The sequence below is a fragment of the Ceratotherium simum genome, chromosome 19 (genome assembly GCF_057802395.1).
Source record: "Ceratotherium simum simum isolate JZ-2026a chromosome 19, ASM5780239v1, whole genome shotgun sequence".
Taxonomy (NCBI): Eukaryota; Metazoa; Chordata; class Mammalia; order Perissodactyla; family Rhinocerotidae; genus Ceratotherium; species Ceratotherium simum.
Genome location: NC_141918.1, coordinates 12,347,606 through 12,364,761, shown reverse-complemented (window position 1 = coordinate 12,364,761; position 17,156 = coordinate 12,347,606). Strand labels below are relative to the sequence as shown.

The following is a 17,156-nucleotide window of genomic DNA, read 5'->3' as shown; positions in this document are numbered from 1 at the left end:
CCCCTATGTTCATTGCAGCATTATTCACCATAGCCAAGAAGTGGAAGCAACATAAGTGTCCCTCGACTGACGACTGGATTAAGAAAATGTGGTATATATATACAATGGAATACTACTCAGCCATCAAAAAAGACAAAATCGTCCCGTTTGCAACAACATGGATGGGCCTGGAGCGTAGTATGTTAAGTGAAATAAGCCAGAAAGAGAAAGACAAACATTGTATGATCTCACTCATATGTGGAATATAAACCAACACATGGACAGAGAAAACTGGACTGTGGTTACCAGGGGCAGTGGGGATGGGGGGAGGGGGGTGGGAACAAGGGGTGAAGGGAGTCATATATATGGTGATGGACAAACAAAAATGTACAACCCAAAATTTCACAATGTTAGAAACCATTAAAACATCAATAAAAAAAAAAGTTAAAAAAATATATTCTATCATACATTCCTTCTTTTGTTTTACAACTACTACTTTGTACAGTTAATTTATTTCTTCCCATTTTGGAGTATCATTATAGTCTCAACTTACTTCAATGAACTATAATTATTCTCCTTTTGATGCTCAAATTGTCCCAGTATGGGCCTTGTAAGCCTACTTCTTTCTTTAATTTTGCCCAAGATTTTTGAAGCATTTTTGATTTCTGGCAACAGCAAGAGGTTCCAGGCCAATCTTGATTTTTCCCTGTCCGAGGTAGAGGAATCGACTACACCTAAAGGAACTATGGTTCCTTCTGGTGGAGAACAGTATTATACACACACACACACACACACACACAAACTAAGCACGATTAGGGTGGTGGGTAAAATTCTGTTGGGCCATTTTTGTGGCGTTTCTGGTTCACATAACAAACATATCATGCTGCTGAACCCTACTTTTCGTATAAATTTTCATTGCTCACAAAGACTTTCTACTCCATTGGCATGAACCTTGACTAGATTTTGATGCCTCTTGTACTAACCTGATCAGCCCAAGACCGCCAGGGACAAACCTATAGTCAGATAGAGTCAGAACTATTGACCCATTTCAGTGAGGGAAAATGCACACCAGAGGAACCGTGGGATGTCTTAGGAAACAAAGGAAAAGATTGAGTTATAGAATCTGGGGGAAGGATGGACTTAGGTGAAATTTAAAGGAAGCAGTGTTTTGACAGATTCAAAGCAGGGCTGTGAGTAAAGAGGTCAACATCAGGTCTGGACTGCAGAATAGTCTCAGGATCCTGTTTCTTGGAAACTACAAAGTTACTATAGATGTGGACTGTGGTATTCAGGAGCCGCTTAAATGAAGGCTTTGCACCTAGGTTGGAAATTGAGGCTGCTTCTTTGCGTCAAAGTGACTTCAATCCTCCCAGCAAGAGTGGGGTGTTTCATTCTTACTGATATAATTTCAACAGCAAGTTTCCTAATAGTGTATGATTTTAGAGGACAAAATTTTTCAGTGAATTAGAAAGTAGACACTCAAAAGAGGGGTGGTTGTTATACTTTACAGCTGCAGCATATCCTTGGGAGAATTATTATTTCCTGTTACCTTTGCAGCTGGTGTTTCTTCTTGTTATCCCAGCCCAATGAATGGCCAAGTGGATATTTACACTCTTAGTTGGAGCTAATTTCTACTTTCTCATTCTGAATTATCGCAAGTCCCAGAGGAAAAAATATTGGCTTAATGTGTTTCTTTTATGTATGCCTAGCTCAATATACAACCCTGGTTAGTGCAAGCAGCAGCGATCTTCAGCATGTGGACCACAAGGCCATTTGCCTGATAATGAGCTAACTTTTCAGTGCCTCAAGCAGCTATTGCTATGGCCATTTGAGACCCTAATGATATGCCTGATTGTCACCATCAAGCTGCAGTGTTTGCCCTGCTCACTTCTATCTCTGCTCAGTCATCAGAGCTACCCTAGTCTCAGTGAATTGTATAAAAGGAAGCCCAGTACTATATCCATTGGAAATAAAGTAAAAGTGTAAACTTAATTAAACAAAAAGGCTGTGCAGTAAGCAAATACCAAAAAGCTTAAGGAGGTTATAGTTTAACTCAAATATTGTAGCTATATAATAGATTATTAAAAGTGGTAAGGTTTAAAGTATAGTAAACCATTAACCATAAGAACATTATTAATAAATGCAAGTACCTCAACACAATTGTTTCCATGACAGTTTAAGCATTTTACTCTCATTCGGCCATTAAGAAAACTATCCAAAACCAATTTATTGTTATTTTAAAACAATTGTTTCCTATGGTGTAATATTACTAAAGACAAGCCAGATGAATTGTTGCATTTTATAACCGAGAAAATAAAAAACACAAGGGGATGATGTAAATTCAGTGTCTGCACTAGGAGAGTTAAACATAAGTAATAATCATCAATATCTAAACATTCCTTATTTGGGCTTAACTCTTCCTTGCCTCTGTTTCCTTTTTAAGTTACCATAAGCTCATTTTTCTTTTCCTGCCAAACAGTCACTGATATGTAGTCTGTACTTATTTATACTATTTTCTGCAATCTTATTTCTACTCAAGCCAACTCTTAAAACAGAGCTCGGCAGTTGCCTACTCCATTGACCTTTTCTGATTCTTCATCCTCTTTTGTTTATTCATCAGACATTTATTGAGAGCCATAATGTGCTAAGCATTATTCTAGGCACTGAGAGCTAGAAAACAGAAAGTGGGAAAAATGAGGATGAGACTGCAATAGAATGAGACATCAGAGATTCTTGCCTCCTTTTGCTGACATTGACAAAGCTCCTACCATAAGTGTTTATGTGTGTTAACCCATCTAGTCCTCTTGACAACCCACTGAGTTGGGAACTATTATTATCCCAATTCTTATGATAAAGAGACTGCAGCAGAGAGATATTAAGTAACAGCTAGTAAGTAGTAGACCTAGACTTTACTTCCATGAAACAAAGATTCCTTTATGTATTTTTCTACTCTTCTGACTGCTCCTCTGTCTTATTTTTGTCTCTTCCTCCTCAGGTCATCCCCACTCCCTTGGAGCTGAACTCCCAAATTATCTTTGTCCAGCTCAAATTCCAGCTCTGCTTTACTATTTTTGTCATCCCTTAAGCTCCAGTTTTCCTAGTACTGAACACGTTATCTTTTATCAACCAGTTCCTCTTCCCAATTATCCTTGGTCTCCTAGGGTAGAGACTCTAAGGTCAAATGTTCCCTTTCTGAGATTTTATATCCCCTTCATTAAATCTCACATTTGCCCCTTCACATCATCCATTACCACATGCCTTAATTCTTGCAACAGCTTCCTAGCCACCTCCCTCACTCCAGAATCCTCTTCCACAATCCACCTTCTTTCAAGAATCTGCAGCTTTTTTCTAATGTCCTACTATGGAAGTCAACACAGTTCTCTGCCTGGCTTTCAAAGTCCTACAAAAGCTATACCAACCCTGCTTATCCAATTTTATTTCCCACCACTTTCCAAAAAAAAAAAATGTCCTTTTTCCTGTTTTTCTCTCTCTTCTTTTCCACTAACTACTTTGCTGCTGAACTCTTTATCAACTCCCACCTTAACTGTTAAAATAACCACTCAGCCAAAACCTTGCTTCCAGTTTGTCCTTTCATTCATTCCCCCCTTTTTTTCATTCATCCAACAAGATACTGTACAAATGCCAGTGATATAAAAATGACTAAAACACAGTTCAAATCTCAAGAAATTCATAATCTAACAGGGAGAATATAGACAAATACATATACACCTATTTACTTTAAGTGCTATGTAATAAGAGTATAAATAAAATCCAGTGAAAATCCAAAGGAAGAAGCAATGAATGCTCTCAAAAGTGATGGGGAAAACCTTCCCTGGAAAGGTAAGACCTGATCAGGCTGTTTGAGGACAAACAGAATTTCATGGGGGTGTCTGTGAAGCACATTCCAGGTGACAGAGTGAAAAGCAAGAGCAGAGAGTGGTGGTATTAAAGACCATGACATATTTGAAGAGTTGTGGTTCAATCTGCCTAATACGTATAGTGTGTGGAGAGAGCATGAGAGGGGCAGAAAATGAAACTGGAAGATAAATAGATATATTTTGAAAAGTCTTACATAATACGTGACGGAGTTTTTACTTTATCCCCTGGGTAATGGAAAAGAGTCTTGTTAGGTTTTTAAGGGAAGTGAAGGTCGGGGGGAGGGGGCCGGGTGACATGATCAGATTCATGTGTTAGAAAAATTATGCTGATGACTGAGGTAACAGGACTAAGTCCTAAACTCCAGCAGTGGTGGTGAGAATAGGAAGATAGGATCCCAAAGACAAGTCAAGCCAGATCAACCGGGCTTGATGACTAAGCCAGATCAACTGGGTTAGATATAGGGGCTGAGAAAAAGACAATCAGGAAGTTTTTAATTTATGCTACTGAGTAGGTGGTGATGCCTTTGACCACAGAAGGAAATTCAGAGGGAGAAACAAGTTTGGCAGAGAAAATGAGTTCAGCCTGTGACCTGCAGAAATGGGAGTGACCCTCCGACACTGGGTTCAGCATGTGGTTGGAAATCCTTAGAGAGCATGGGGCTTGGGTATTTGGTGGCGGTTCTGGGAGAGGATGAGTTTACCATTTGATCCAGCTCCCTTTACTCTGACTCTGTTGTACTTACCAGGTGACTTTCTCATACTAAGTTTAGCTTTTCAAATTGGATTTGGCATTTCATTCACTTGGCAATTTTACTTTCAGCCTTAACTTGATAACCCTGAATTATGGCTTATCAGCCATTCTTTTCCGTGTTTAGGAATCTTGCAGAATCAAATGAAGGTTGATGGAACAGATAAAATCAAATTCCTGAATTTTGCAAACTTTAGTGTTAGCTCTAACCATCCCAGCTCCTTCAGGTACAGATCCCCACCCTGCCTCAACAGCCAGCCAGCCTATCTTGAACATCATTTTTAAACTACAGGGGTGAAAATCATGAAAACTTAGAAGTAGGTCTGTTTGAAGTTTACCTTTATAAGATCTGCCAAAAATGGGTTTTGAAACATATTCACATTATAAGTAACATTTAACCTACATAGAAAACAAATTATATACAAACACCTTAGTAAAAGTCACTTGGGCAGAAAAAATATGCAAAATACAAATAACCCCCCAGTTAGTAAAGCAGGTTTAACAGTCCCTCCACCTCGGAGCTTTTATTACCTATGAGTTGGTATTAGAAGTATGTAAGACAGTAATAAAAACACAGCTCTAAAATTTAGCTGTCAGTCATTCACAAGGTCCCTAAACACAACTGCCTATGGGGTCAGGCAAATAAGGCGCAGGAGAGGAGTGGGGGCCTGTAAGGCAGCAGGACTTGGAACTGGGAGTGCCTGTCCTATTAAAGGGCACAGCTGCTACATACAGGAATGCTAGCCAAGTGTTGCCAGGTATTCTGATTTTTTTCAAGGGGCCAGAAATCCAGATTTTATGTAAAATTTCCAGATAGCGTCATAATTTCAGCCTTAATGCTGCCCAACTCTTTGTAACAAATAAAAGATGAATGGACAGAGTTTTATTTTTCAATTTTAATAGAATGAAAAATGTGTTACAGAAAACAATTTTTAGTTTTTTGTAGCAGTTTGACGGTGAATATAAGTGAGAATCCAAAAAACAGTCACACAACCAATGACTGTGCCAGCCCCACAAAGTTAACATTTTCATGGATGCAAAGATACTTTTAACTACTTGCCATTGTTCATAATGTGGTGACACTACTTTAAAAATTATGGTCTCTAATTAGGTTTCATCAACAGCTCTAGTTAAGTTCACCTTGACCCCATGGGTGGTTTTAGTCGGGCCCCCCCGGAGACCAGCTATGTAAATCTGGGGCCTGGGCACTCTGGTGCTGCCTTCCCTTGTAGACTGCGTGCTGGCATCCTTTGAAGAGTACACCTGTGAACAATTTTCTCTTCTCATGTGACTAAGATCAGTTTGTACCGAGTGAGTAACTTTCTGACGCAAATTGGCCTAAGCAGAAAGAGAATACACAGGAATTAACATTTTTCTAAAGAATAAATCATGTCTGCCTAACCTTTTTTCCTGATCCACAAATAAATTAGTCCTACAGCATAGCATTTTCCTACAAAACATTAGAACATTAGAAAATCTAGAACATAATAGAAAATGAATATCCTTTGCCAAAAAGTAGGAAAATATATAAAATGTTGAAAATGGATCCAAAGAAAGAACATACAGATTCAGACTTACAGTGAGCTCAATTATTTGTTAATCTAATCTTCTAATTCCTCCACTGTTATACTTTGACATTCATACAACTTGGATTTTTCAACCATACTTGGTTTGTTGTTGTTGTTGTTGTTGTTGTTGTTGTTGTTGTTGTTGAAGATCAGCCCTGAGCTAACATCTGATGCCAATCCTCCTCTTTTTTCTGAGGAAGATTGGCCCTGGGCTAACATCCGTGCCCGTCTTCCTCCACTTTATATGGGATGCCGCCACAGCATGGCCTGACAAGCGGGGCGTCCCTACGCGCCCAGGATCCAAACCGGCGAACCCCGGGCTGCCGCATCGGAGCACGCGCACTTAACCACTTGCGCCACCCGGCCGGCCCCTGGTTTGTTTTTTTAAAAGACAAAAATTTAAGATTTCCATTGTCTTTTTTAAAAGGGCTTCACCCAAAACTTTTAATATAAAAAGTTCTAATGTTTTCAGATTATATTTTACATTATTCTACATTTTGCTGACTTCTTTTATGGACTGCTAGTGAACATGAAGTTAAACAGATTACTCAGGCTGGGAAGCAAGGAGGAGCTGATAAAAAGAAGAGGAGTTACTGAAGTTATGGTGAAGTCCAAGAAAAAACTCAGAAGGCGTTAGAGCATGTGAATTACGAAGGAGAGATCTGAGATTTGAGGAAACATTTCAGATTTTGAGATACTAGGTGACTGAGAACCGAAACTACTTCCCCCCACCACCCCTCCCACAACTTACTGTCTACACTGACAGGACTTTACTACTCCCTTGTCTTCATTAGCATCATTTTACTATTCCAAGAGACTCTTGCCAAAGCAAATAACTTGATTGCTCATTACAGAACATCCTAAAAGATGCATCAACTCTTCAGTAGTAAGCATCAACACACAGGTTAAGCCCTAAGATTCTTGGCATCTCTTGCCTCCTAAATCTTCACCTTTTTATTCCTATCAGTGCTGGACTGCTTTTTCATGATTTTTACCCAATCCAATTCAAGCCTCCATCTCACTCCCTGACCTACCCCTGGCATTGAAAGACCTGCCTTCAACCAAACTTCAAATTCTCAATAAACTCTGACCTTGCCGTTCCTCCTCTGAGACACTTTCAAAGCAGCAGGTTGTGTTGGTAACAGGTGGGGAGTTGGCATTCAACATGAGGCAATTCCAGGGGATAATTAGGTCTCAGGTGGGAATCAGAATGAAGTTAAGGTTGAGGAATGAGAAGAGAGGGCTCAGTCAGTATGAAGTGCAGCCCCACAGAATACCCCATTCTCTTAACATTTCCAGTCCAGACTGATGCTGTCACCTTCCCCTCTCACATCCTATCCAAGCATCAGTCCCCTCTTCTCCTTTGCCTATTTGTATCTCAAGAGCAACTTAAAACGTCACCTAAGTCAACTGCTATATACCACTTACCAAGAGGTACTGAAATATTTTTAGTGTATCAATGTCACTTGCTAGACTATTAATTCCTGAAGAACAAAGTACCAGTCACTGTCACTTAATGACAGGGATACGTTCTGAGAAATGCATCGTTAGGTGATTTCATTGTTGTGCGAACATCAGAGAGTGTACTTACACAAACCTATATGGTATAGCCGACTACACACCTAGCCTATATGATGGTCTAGCCTATTGCTCCTAAGCTACAGACCTGTACAGCATGTTACTGTACTGAGTACCACAGGCAACTGTAACACAGTGGTAGGTATTTGTATATCTAAACATATCTATACATAGAAAAGGTACAGTAAAAATATGGTATAGAAGATAAGAAGATGGTACACCTGTATAGGGCACTTACCATGAATGGAGCCTGCAGGACTGGGAGTTGCTCCGGGTGAGTCAGTGAGTGAGTGGTGAGTGAATGTGAAGGTCTAGGAGAGGACTGTACACTCCTGTAGACTTTATAAACACTGGACACTTAGGCTACACTAAATTTATAAGAAAATATTTTTCTTTCTTCAATAATAAATTAACCTTAGCTTACTATAACTTTTTTACTTTATAAACTTTTTAATTTTTTTAACTTGTTGACTCTTTTGTAATGACACTTAGCTTAAAACACAAACACATTGTACAGCTGTACAAAAATATTTTTTCTTTATATCCTTATTCTATGATCTTTTTCTATTTTTAAAATTTTACTTTTTTACTTTTAAACGTTTTAAAGCATTTTTTTGGTAAAAACTAAGACACAAACACATATTAGCCTAGGCCTGCACAGGGTCAGGATCATCAATATCACTGTCTTCCACCTCCACATCTTGTCCCACTGGAAGGTCTTCAGGGGCAGTAACACGCATGGAGCTGTCATCTCCTATGATGACAATGCTTTCTTCTGGAACACCTCCTGAAGAACTTGAAGGTTTGCTGACACCAGCATCACCACGAACACGTGAGTAATGCATTGTGCTATGACATTACAATGGCTACAACATCACTAGGCAAGAGGAATTTTTCATTTCCTTTATAATCTTATGGGACCACCACTGTATATGCGGTCTGTCATTGACCGAAACATTGTTATGTGGCACATGACTGTGGTGGGATGTATATGTTACCCAGTACGTATCCGAGGAGCTCAAGTGAGTTTAGTAGATAATAGAAAAGAATATGGGGATGGAGCTTCAGGAAATATAGAAGAGTAACTGATAGGAATGTTAATGGAACAATGGTCTGGAAGATATACTGGGAAGCTGAAGCTTCCTCATCCCAGGAAATCAGGGGGCTGAAGAGCTGCCATCAGAGAGAGTGGCAGGGCAATGATGTGGTTAGTAAAAAGCCTGTGAGAGACTGAATATACAAATGGACAAAGGATAGACCTAATATGACAACAGAACTCGGATCCACAGCCTCTAGCTATAGCAATCGGCCCAGAACAGTCAGGAATTGGCCGGCTTCCCTATTTTTTTGCTGCCCCACCTTCCAACTCAGGACCAACCAGAGCAAGTCAAATATGCTCATCAAACCGATCACATAAGATGCCCTGGTTCAAGTTAGCCCGCCTCCAGTTTCTCCAGGTCAACAGCCTCCCATCAGAGGACACCTGAAGCCTTCCCCTTTTCACTGTAAAGCTTTCCCACTCCCCTGTCTGCCTCTGAGTCTCTGCCAAACGCAAGTGATGGTGGCTAACTCCCCTGCTATAGCAAGCTCTGAATAAACAGCCTCTGTTCTCATTTGGGTAGTCTTCGTTTATTTCCACACCTGATTTCAGTTAAAGAGATGGATAAAACATACTAAGAAAAGGCTATAGCTATAAAAAGAGTTTGTTTCCTTCATACTACAAATATTTGTTGTTTAAAATGACAAGATACTATAAAAAGGATGAGTGAGGGGAATTCCACTGAGTTGGACAGGAAAGAGAATTTCAAAGACAGCCTCTAAGGGTAGGCACCTATTGTGATCAAGGTGACTGAGAATCAGAAGGACAAGAGATCCAAGTGTCTGGGGAGAACATATTGACAATAAGAGGGGACAGTATGTGTGATATAACAAAGGTAACATTCTTTTCCTCAAAAAAAGTCCAAAAAACAAAGGTATACTTTAAATGATTAGAAATAGTTGCGAGTGCTTTAAATATTAGCACGTCAGATTAGCACAATAGATTAAAACTGTTATATAGATCAATAGAGATAGAGTGTGCACAACTATCATTGTTCTATACTGGCTGGTATAATTTGAGAATAGTTTCATGCTTCTGTATTTCTACATATGCTTAAAATTAGAAGACAATCTTACAATGTAAAGCTGGCAAATTATAAATTATACGAATTATTTATATGTTAGCAAAGAACTCTGTACAATTCATTATTTTATATAAATAATTTAACTTACCAACTCTATGAGTAACAACACATTAAAATTTCCAAACCTATAAATAATTTTAGAAAATACTGTTACAAACCAATTTTATAGCTTTTCTTCTTAATTCCCATTCATTCCACTCATATGATCTCACAATTGTTGGTGGCAATATGTGTGTATCCGTCTGTGTGCCACTTTCACACTTTGTAATTGGTTTTATATAATGTTTGTCAACATCTTTCATCTAAAGAAATGGAGTTTTGTAATTAATATTTGTAAAAAATAAAAATTATTTACAGATAACTAAAATATTTAGCTAAAACTGACAAAAGATTAGAAAAACAAGAATTTTTGAACACGGAATACACCTATAAATACCAGCAGAGAAAATAAGCTCATAGTTAGCGAGATAAATCTAACTATTTTCCTGGGCATTATAGCTTTGTGCCTGATTTTGTGAACTTAGTGTAGGAAGTGTATTTTGAAAGGGGAAAATCTAACATCACTCATGCCCAAGTCAAATGCCCCTCTCCGATTTTCACAATTGGTAGCACAAGTGAATACTTTGTTGGAAATAGATTGAAGTTTAAAATAGCTATTAAATATCAGGTATAAGTCACATTTGTTTAAAGTATTGGAACATCTTTAGGATACATCTTAAACTCAAACTATGCATACACAGCAAATTATTATCCAAAGTGATTTTGTTTTAGTTTAATATGTTGACTTTCTGCTGGGTCACCCAGAAGCCCCACTATTCAAATATTAAGTATTCAGTAATTCCATGCTAAACAAGATATAATTATGCTGGATATGAATTTGCTGGAGGGGGTGGTAGAGGTTTAAGGAACTCGGGGTCGTAGAAAGAGAAGGGAGAAGAGATTAACTTCTTCCCCCAAATCAAGCAATAGATAATCAGTGAGTGCCTACCATTTAACATAAGACATCACTGTTGCCTTCAGAATGATCTCATGATATAGTTGGCTAGATAAAAACATGCTGAAAAGATAATTAACAATATTATACAATACATGTAAATGGCAAGTAAATAATTATAAGGACTATAGCATTGAAATGTGGAGGGAGAAAACTGGCTTCCATAGGTATTGAAGGTCACTGAAGAACAGCTGAGGATTAAATACACAGAAAGAAAGGGAAAAACAAGACCAGATATGTTGTGGTACATTCATACTATGAAATACTACTAAGCAGTAAAAAGCAACAAACTATTGATACACTCAGACGTATGCTGAGTTCAAAAAGCCAATCTCAAAAGGTTACGTATTGCATGATTCCATTTATATAACATTCTAGAAATGACAAAATTCTAGAAATGGAGAACAGATTAGTAGTTGCCAGGGGAGAGGGTGGGGTGGGAGAGAAATGGGTGTGGCTATAAAGGGGCAACATGAGGGATCTTTGTGGTGATGGAAATGTTCTATATCTTGATTGTATCAATATTCTGTTTGTGATGTTTCTATTGTTGGAAACTGAATAAAGGGTATAAGGCTTCAAAAAAAAAAAAAAAGACCAGATATGTAGGGGAAAATTGTTCTTTAATGGAAAACTATGCATTGCCTAGACACCTTTCTGCTTATCTGATTTTAGCCTTTCATTGTCTTTTTTTTTTGTGTGTGAGGAAGATCAGCCCTGAGCTAACATCTGTGCTAATCCTCCTCTTTTTGCTGAGGAAGACCGGCTCTGAGCTAACATCTATTGCCAATCCTCCTCCTTTTTTTCCCCCCCCCCCCAAAGCCCTAGTAGATAGTTGTATGTCATAGTTGCACATCCTTCTAGTTGCTGTATGTGGGACGCGGCCTCAGCATGGCCGGAGAAGCGGTGCGTCGGTGTGCCCCCGGGATCCGAACCGGGCCGCCAGTAGTGGAGCGCACGCACTTAACCGCTAAGCCACAGGGCCGGGCCTCATTGTATTTGAACTCTGTTACAGCTCTATAAATAAGTGGTAGCAAAGCCAAACAATTCTTGTCTATAGACATGCAAATTCATAATCCCTTCAAGATTTTTTATGGAATTTGACAACGTAATTCTCAAATTTATATGGAAAGCAGAGAGTCAAGTATAGTCAAGATTCTTTAGAGAAGGGTGGGAGAACTTACTCTACCAGATAGCAAGACTTACTATAAAGCTTATTTATCTTATTTATCTTACCATAGCTTTATAAAGACTTATTTATCTTACTATAGCTTTATAAGATAAAGGTACAGGAATTTTGTAAAAATTGAATAATTTAACAGAATAGAGAGCCTGGAAAATAAGCCCATGCATGTAAGACACTGTAGCTCAGTAAGGAAAGGAGAGACTATTGAACAAATGGTCTGGGACAATTTGCTACTCAAATGGGAAAAAATTAAAATTGGATCTTCACTCCCACCAGACACAAAAATCAAATCCAAGTGGACTAAAGACTCGAGTGTGAAAGGCAAATCCATATTTTTAAAAAAACAACATAGGAGAATATTTTTATGATCTAAGGATACATGAGGATTTCTTAAACAAGACATAAAAGTTCAAGACATGAAGAAAAAGAATGATGTGACACATTAAAATGAAAAACTTTTGTTTGTCAAGACACCACAAAAAGAATGAAAAGATAAGCCACAAACTGGGGGAACATATCTGTAAAATATATATCTGACAAAGAATTAATATCAAAAGTGTGTTTTTGAAAAAACACCTCCTACAAATCAATAAGAAAAAGACATATAATCCAATAGAAAATTTGGCAAAAGATATAGTCATTTCACAGAAACATATTGTTCAGGAATACATACATGAATGGCAAAAACTAAGAAGACAAGGAATGAATAACAACAAATTCATAAAGTAGTTACTGCTGTGGGGAAGAGAAAAGAGTGAGATTGGAAAAGGGTCCAGAGGGAGAGTTAAGAGATAATTTTCTTGTTATAAGAGATAGACACATGGGTGTTTGTTTTTTGTTATTTTTATACAGTGACACATCTTATATACCCTTTGGCTTGTATAAATATTTTACAATTAAAAGTTACATTTATTTATTTAAAATGAGTGGGACATACTTCCCCCATTTAGTTTTTTCTTTTCAGCCTTTTAGTTTTATTTTATCAGAATTGATATATAAGTGCTTTTTAAAAAAAAGCCATCTTGGGGCTGGCCTGGTGGCGCAAGCAGTTACGTGCGCGCGCTCCGCTGCGGCGGCCGGGGGTTCGCCGGTTCGGATCCTGGGTGCGCACTGACGCACTGCTTGTCAAGCCGTGCTGTGGCAGCGTCCCATATAAAGTAGAGAAAGATGGGCATGGATGTTAGCCCAGGGCCAGTCTTCCTCAGAAAAAAGAAGAGGATTGGCAGATGTTAGCTCGGGGCTATCTCCTCACAAAAAAAAAAAAAAAAAAAAAGCCATCTCACATACTGCTTTAGAAGTAAGCAGAATATAAAATATAACTAAAACTATTAAGTTTTATTAAGGCATAATTAATGAAACTACTAATGGTAAAAAAAAAAAAAACCTAAGCAATTGGTACTTTTTATGGATGGGACAACCCAATATAATAAACATTTAAATTCCCCCACAAATTATTTTATTATTTTAATGCATCCAGCTAAAGTCTTAGGAAGATTTTTTGGGGAATTTGGCAAAGTTATTAAGAAATTTACATGGACATATAAAGATTCATACATGAATATCTAAGACAATTTTGAAAAAATAAAAAGCAAAGGGAAGGGCTTGCCCTATCAGATAATAAAATATATTACAAAGCAATAGTATTAAAACAGTATGGTGTCGGGGCTGGCCTGGTGGCGTAGTGGTCAAGTTTGCGCCTTCCATTTCAGCAGGCGAGGGTTCACAGGTTCAGATCCTGGGTGCGGATGTACGCACCACTCATCAAGCCATGCTGTGGCAGCATCCCATGTACAAAATAGAAGAGGATGGGCATGGATGTTATCTCAGGGCCAATCTTCCTCAGCAAAAAGAGGAAGATTCGCAACAGACGTTAGCTCAGGGCCAATCTTCCTCACCAAAAAAAAAAAAGACCAAACAAAACAAAAAAACAGTATGGTGTCAGCGTAGAGACAGACAAATAGGCCAGTAGAACAGAATCAACAGCTTAGAAACAAACCCATTTCATATGAGAACTGTTAATACAATGGAGGTGGCATCATATTTAGTAGAAAAATCATACATTATTAGTAAATGATGTTAGGAAAACTGACTCACTACATGAAGAAAAATAAAATTAGAACTCTTTGTTATCTCCAGTGGACTAATGACCTAAATGTGAATAATAAATTAAAACAAAAGAAAATGTAAATGAACAACCTTAAGACAGTGAAGGATTTCTAAAACAAAACTTCCTAATCTTTAAAGGGAAAAATTAATAGCTATGACTACTTAAATTAAAGATATGTCTTCAATGAAGGATTCAACTGACAAAGCTGAGAGAGAGGTGACAGACTGGGAAAAGACATTTGCACATTTTATAATTGATAAAGGATTAATACTCATAAATTGATAAGGAACTCCTGCCAATCAACAAGTTAAAGACTGAAAGAGTAGCTCAGGAAACAAAACTGGCAAAAGTTATGAGCAGCCAATGTATCGAAAGGTAAACTTGAATGAGTAATAAATGTAAGAAGACATGCTGAACTTCACTATCAGAAAAATGTACACCAAAACAATCATGAGATTCCATTTTAAATTCATCACATTGACAAAAATTATAAACCCAGGGAACAGCAAGTGCTAGCAGGATTATGAGTAAGTGACAAGTCTCAAGGACTGGAGTTAAATTGGTCCAACCATTTTGACAGTAACCTGTCAGTTGAGCCAGAAGTTTTAGGCCTACCATTGGCCCACATACTAAACAGACCAATCTCTCTCCACAACAGGAGGAACCTAGAACGCTCTGGAGAATTGCCTCATCCAACAGGGCAGCTAGAGCGTGACATCAGCAGACGGGTGGCACCATGTCAGAACAAGAGCACTGGCTGAGCTGTCCAGGGTGCTGACTGCCCCAGCTGTCCCCTCCAACCACTCTGTCCTTCACTTGATCCCAGTCTTCCTGCCCAAGTGTTCAGACTACCTCTGTGCCTCACTGTCACCAGACAGACCGTCCTCTTACCAGTCACTGCTTGGATCCCTGCCGACCTGGTCAGTCATACTCAAACCCACCTGCTTCATGGTCAAAGTGTTGATAAAAGTAACAAAACACAAACATTTAAACCATGTATTTCAGGGTTTTATTTTAGTGAGTTTGAAAGAGAGGAACTGAACAAGAGAGAGAAGAGACAGAAAGAGCAATTAAAAGGTGAACAATAAAAATGAGAGACAAAGAGGAAGAAAACAAAAAGGATATACAGCAGTAGAATGTGAGCCCCATGCAAGCAGGGATTTTTATCTATTTTGTTCACTGCTAAATCCTCCATGCCAAGAATGGTGCCTGGCACACAGGAAGTGGTTCTGTAAATATCTGCTCAATGAATTAATGAATAGGCACACCTTCAGATCCATTCTGAGGCCTTTCAGACTATTGCAATTTAAACTTGTTAAATTATTTTACAACTCTGAGTATAAGTTATCACCTGTGTTATCTGTGCTAAGTGCCTTCAATTTTAGATAAGGAAAATACTGGAGTTTCAATTATTTATCTAAATGTAGTCTTTCTCTTTCAGATTTTTCCAGCCTAATTCATCAATTTGACTCCTTATCTTGTTTTCATTATTCTTTGTGGATTTCATTAGTTTCCATCTTCAGATGTGAATCCCTTTCAGATAACCTCAAAAGGCCTCCTCTGACCCTGTCTCTGCCTGGACTTGGGAACCGTTCTACAACAAAATACAATTTTAATTAACTATACTTTTTGTGTTTTGAGGAAGATTAGCCCTGAGCTAACATCTGTTGCCTATCCTCCTCTTTTTTGCTGAGAAAGATTGGCCCTGGGCTAACATCCGTGCCCATCTTTCTCTTCTTTATATGGGATGCTGCCACAGCATGGCTTGATAAGCGGTATGCAGGTCCGTGCCCAGGATCTGAACCTGTGAACCCTGGGCTGCCGAAGCGGAGCATGCAAATTTAACTGCTATGCCACTTGTTTGGCCCCTAATTAACTATCTTTTAAATGTCATAAATTCTTAAAATCCCAACCCTGCTTACCTGAGAATACGGAATGAGGGTTTCCAACTGTTGATGAAGTTCCAGTAGCTGAATTAATTCTGCATTTTTTTTGGCTTTTTCTCTAATTAAATCAATGTAATTTTCAGGATTTTCTGCAAATGAATATGCAGCATCTCTGGAATTGAAAGTGTAATACTTTTCTTTATATTTCAAAATTCCAATTGCTGGATTTCCTGAAAATTAAGAAAAGGAATTGAATTAGATATGAAATATTAAGTGAGTCTATGTTTGTAATATATCCATAGAACCATTCCCTATATATACTCCATTTTTAACATATCACTTTTTAAATTTGGCTAAAATGTTACAATTAACAATTTTAAATTATATATTTTCTTAAATTATATTTTATGTGAAATTCATATTAAATTAATTTTATATATTTTTAAATTTTAAAGTATGATTTTATATAAAAATATTTCACTATCCAGATGTTTACAAATACAAAAAAAAAGGTGTTTACAAATCTTTTATGAGAAACCACTTAGTTATCAGGCTGGTTTTTCAAATCTCTTTGAACTAAACCAACTACCATAAGCATTGTTTTAAAAATAATTCTGTAGGAACTACAAAACTGGGACGTCTTTTCCAAAATGCATATTTGCACGTTAGAAAGTATTTCCCACTGTGAAAAGATACTACATAAAATATGGATTATTAAATATATACGTAGTTTGTGGGAATTATATAGGAAATAGTAATACTGTCTTATTTATTTATTCAACAAATATTTATTGACTCTCTTCTTGGCACTGAGGATATAGAAGAAAACAAAGTCCCTGCTCTCAACAAATCAACAAATATACCACAGGCCAGAAAGCGATCAGCGCTCCAGAAAAAATATTAAAAATAAAGCAGGTTAAACACACAGTAAAAGGAAGAAGGGTGAGGCTGATATTTAAATTCATTGACCAGGGAAGGCTGAATAACATGAGGGAGCAGGGTATGTAGCTGTCTAGGGGACAGAACTTCCCAAGGGAAGGGAAGAGCAAGCG

At 37.9% G+C, this 17,156-nt stretch overlaps 1 protein-coding gene across 1 annotated transcript in view; it reads right to left on the bottom strand.

Moving 5' to 3' along the window:
* Window positions 1-5,555: 5,555 nt before the first annotated feature.
* The window catches only part of CFAP206 (cilia and flagella associated protein 206), a 32,070-nt gene continuing 20,469 nt past the window's right edge, over window positions 5,556-17,156 (bottom strand). Inside the window, exons 11-13 of the mRNA XM_087443739.1 lie at window positions 16,141-16,334; window positions 10,093-10,236; window positions 5,556-5,943 (exon numbers count right to left, since the gene is read on the bottom strand). Of these exons, the coding sequence (XP_087299865.1) occupies window positions 5,713-5,943; window positions 10,093-10,236; window positions 16,141-16,334 (569 nt within the window). The 3' untranslated portion in view covers window positions 5,556-5,712. The remainder of the gene's footprint in view (window positions 5,944-10,092; window positions 10,237-16,140; window positions 16,335-17,156) is intronic.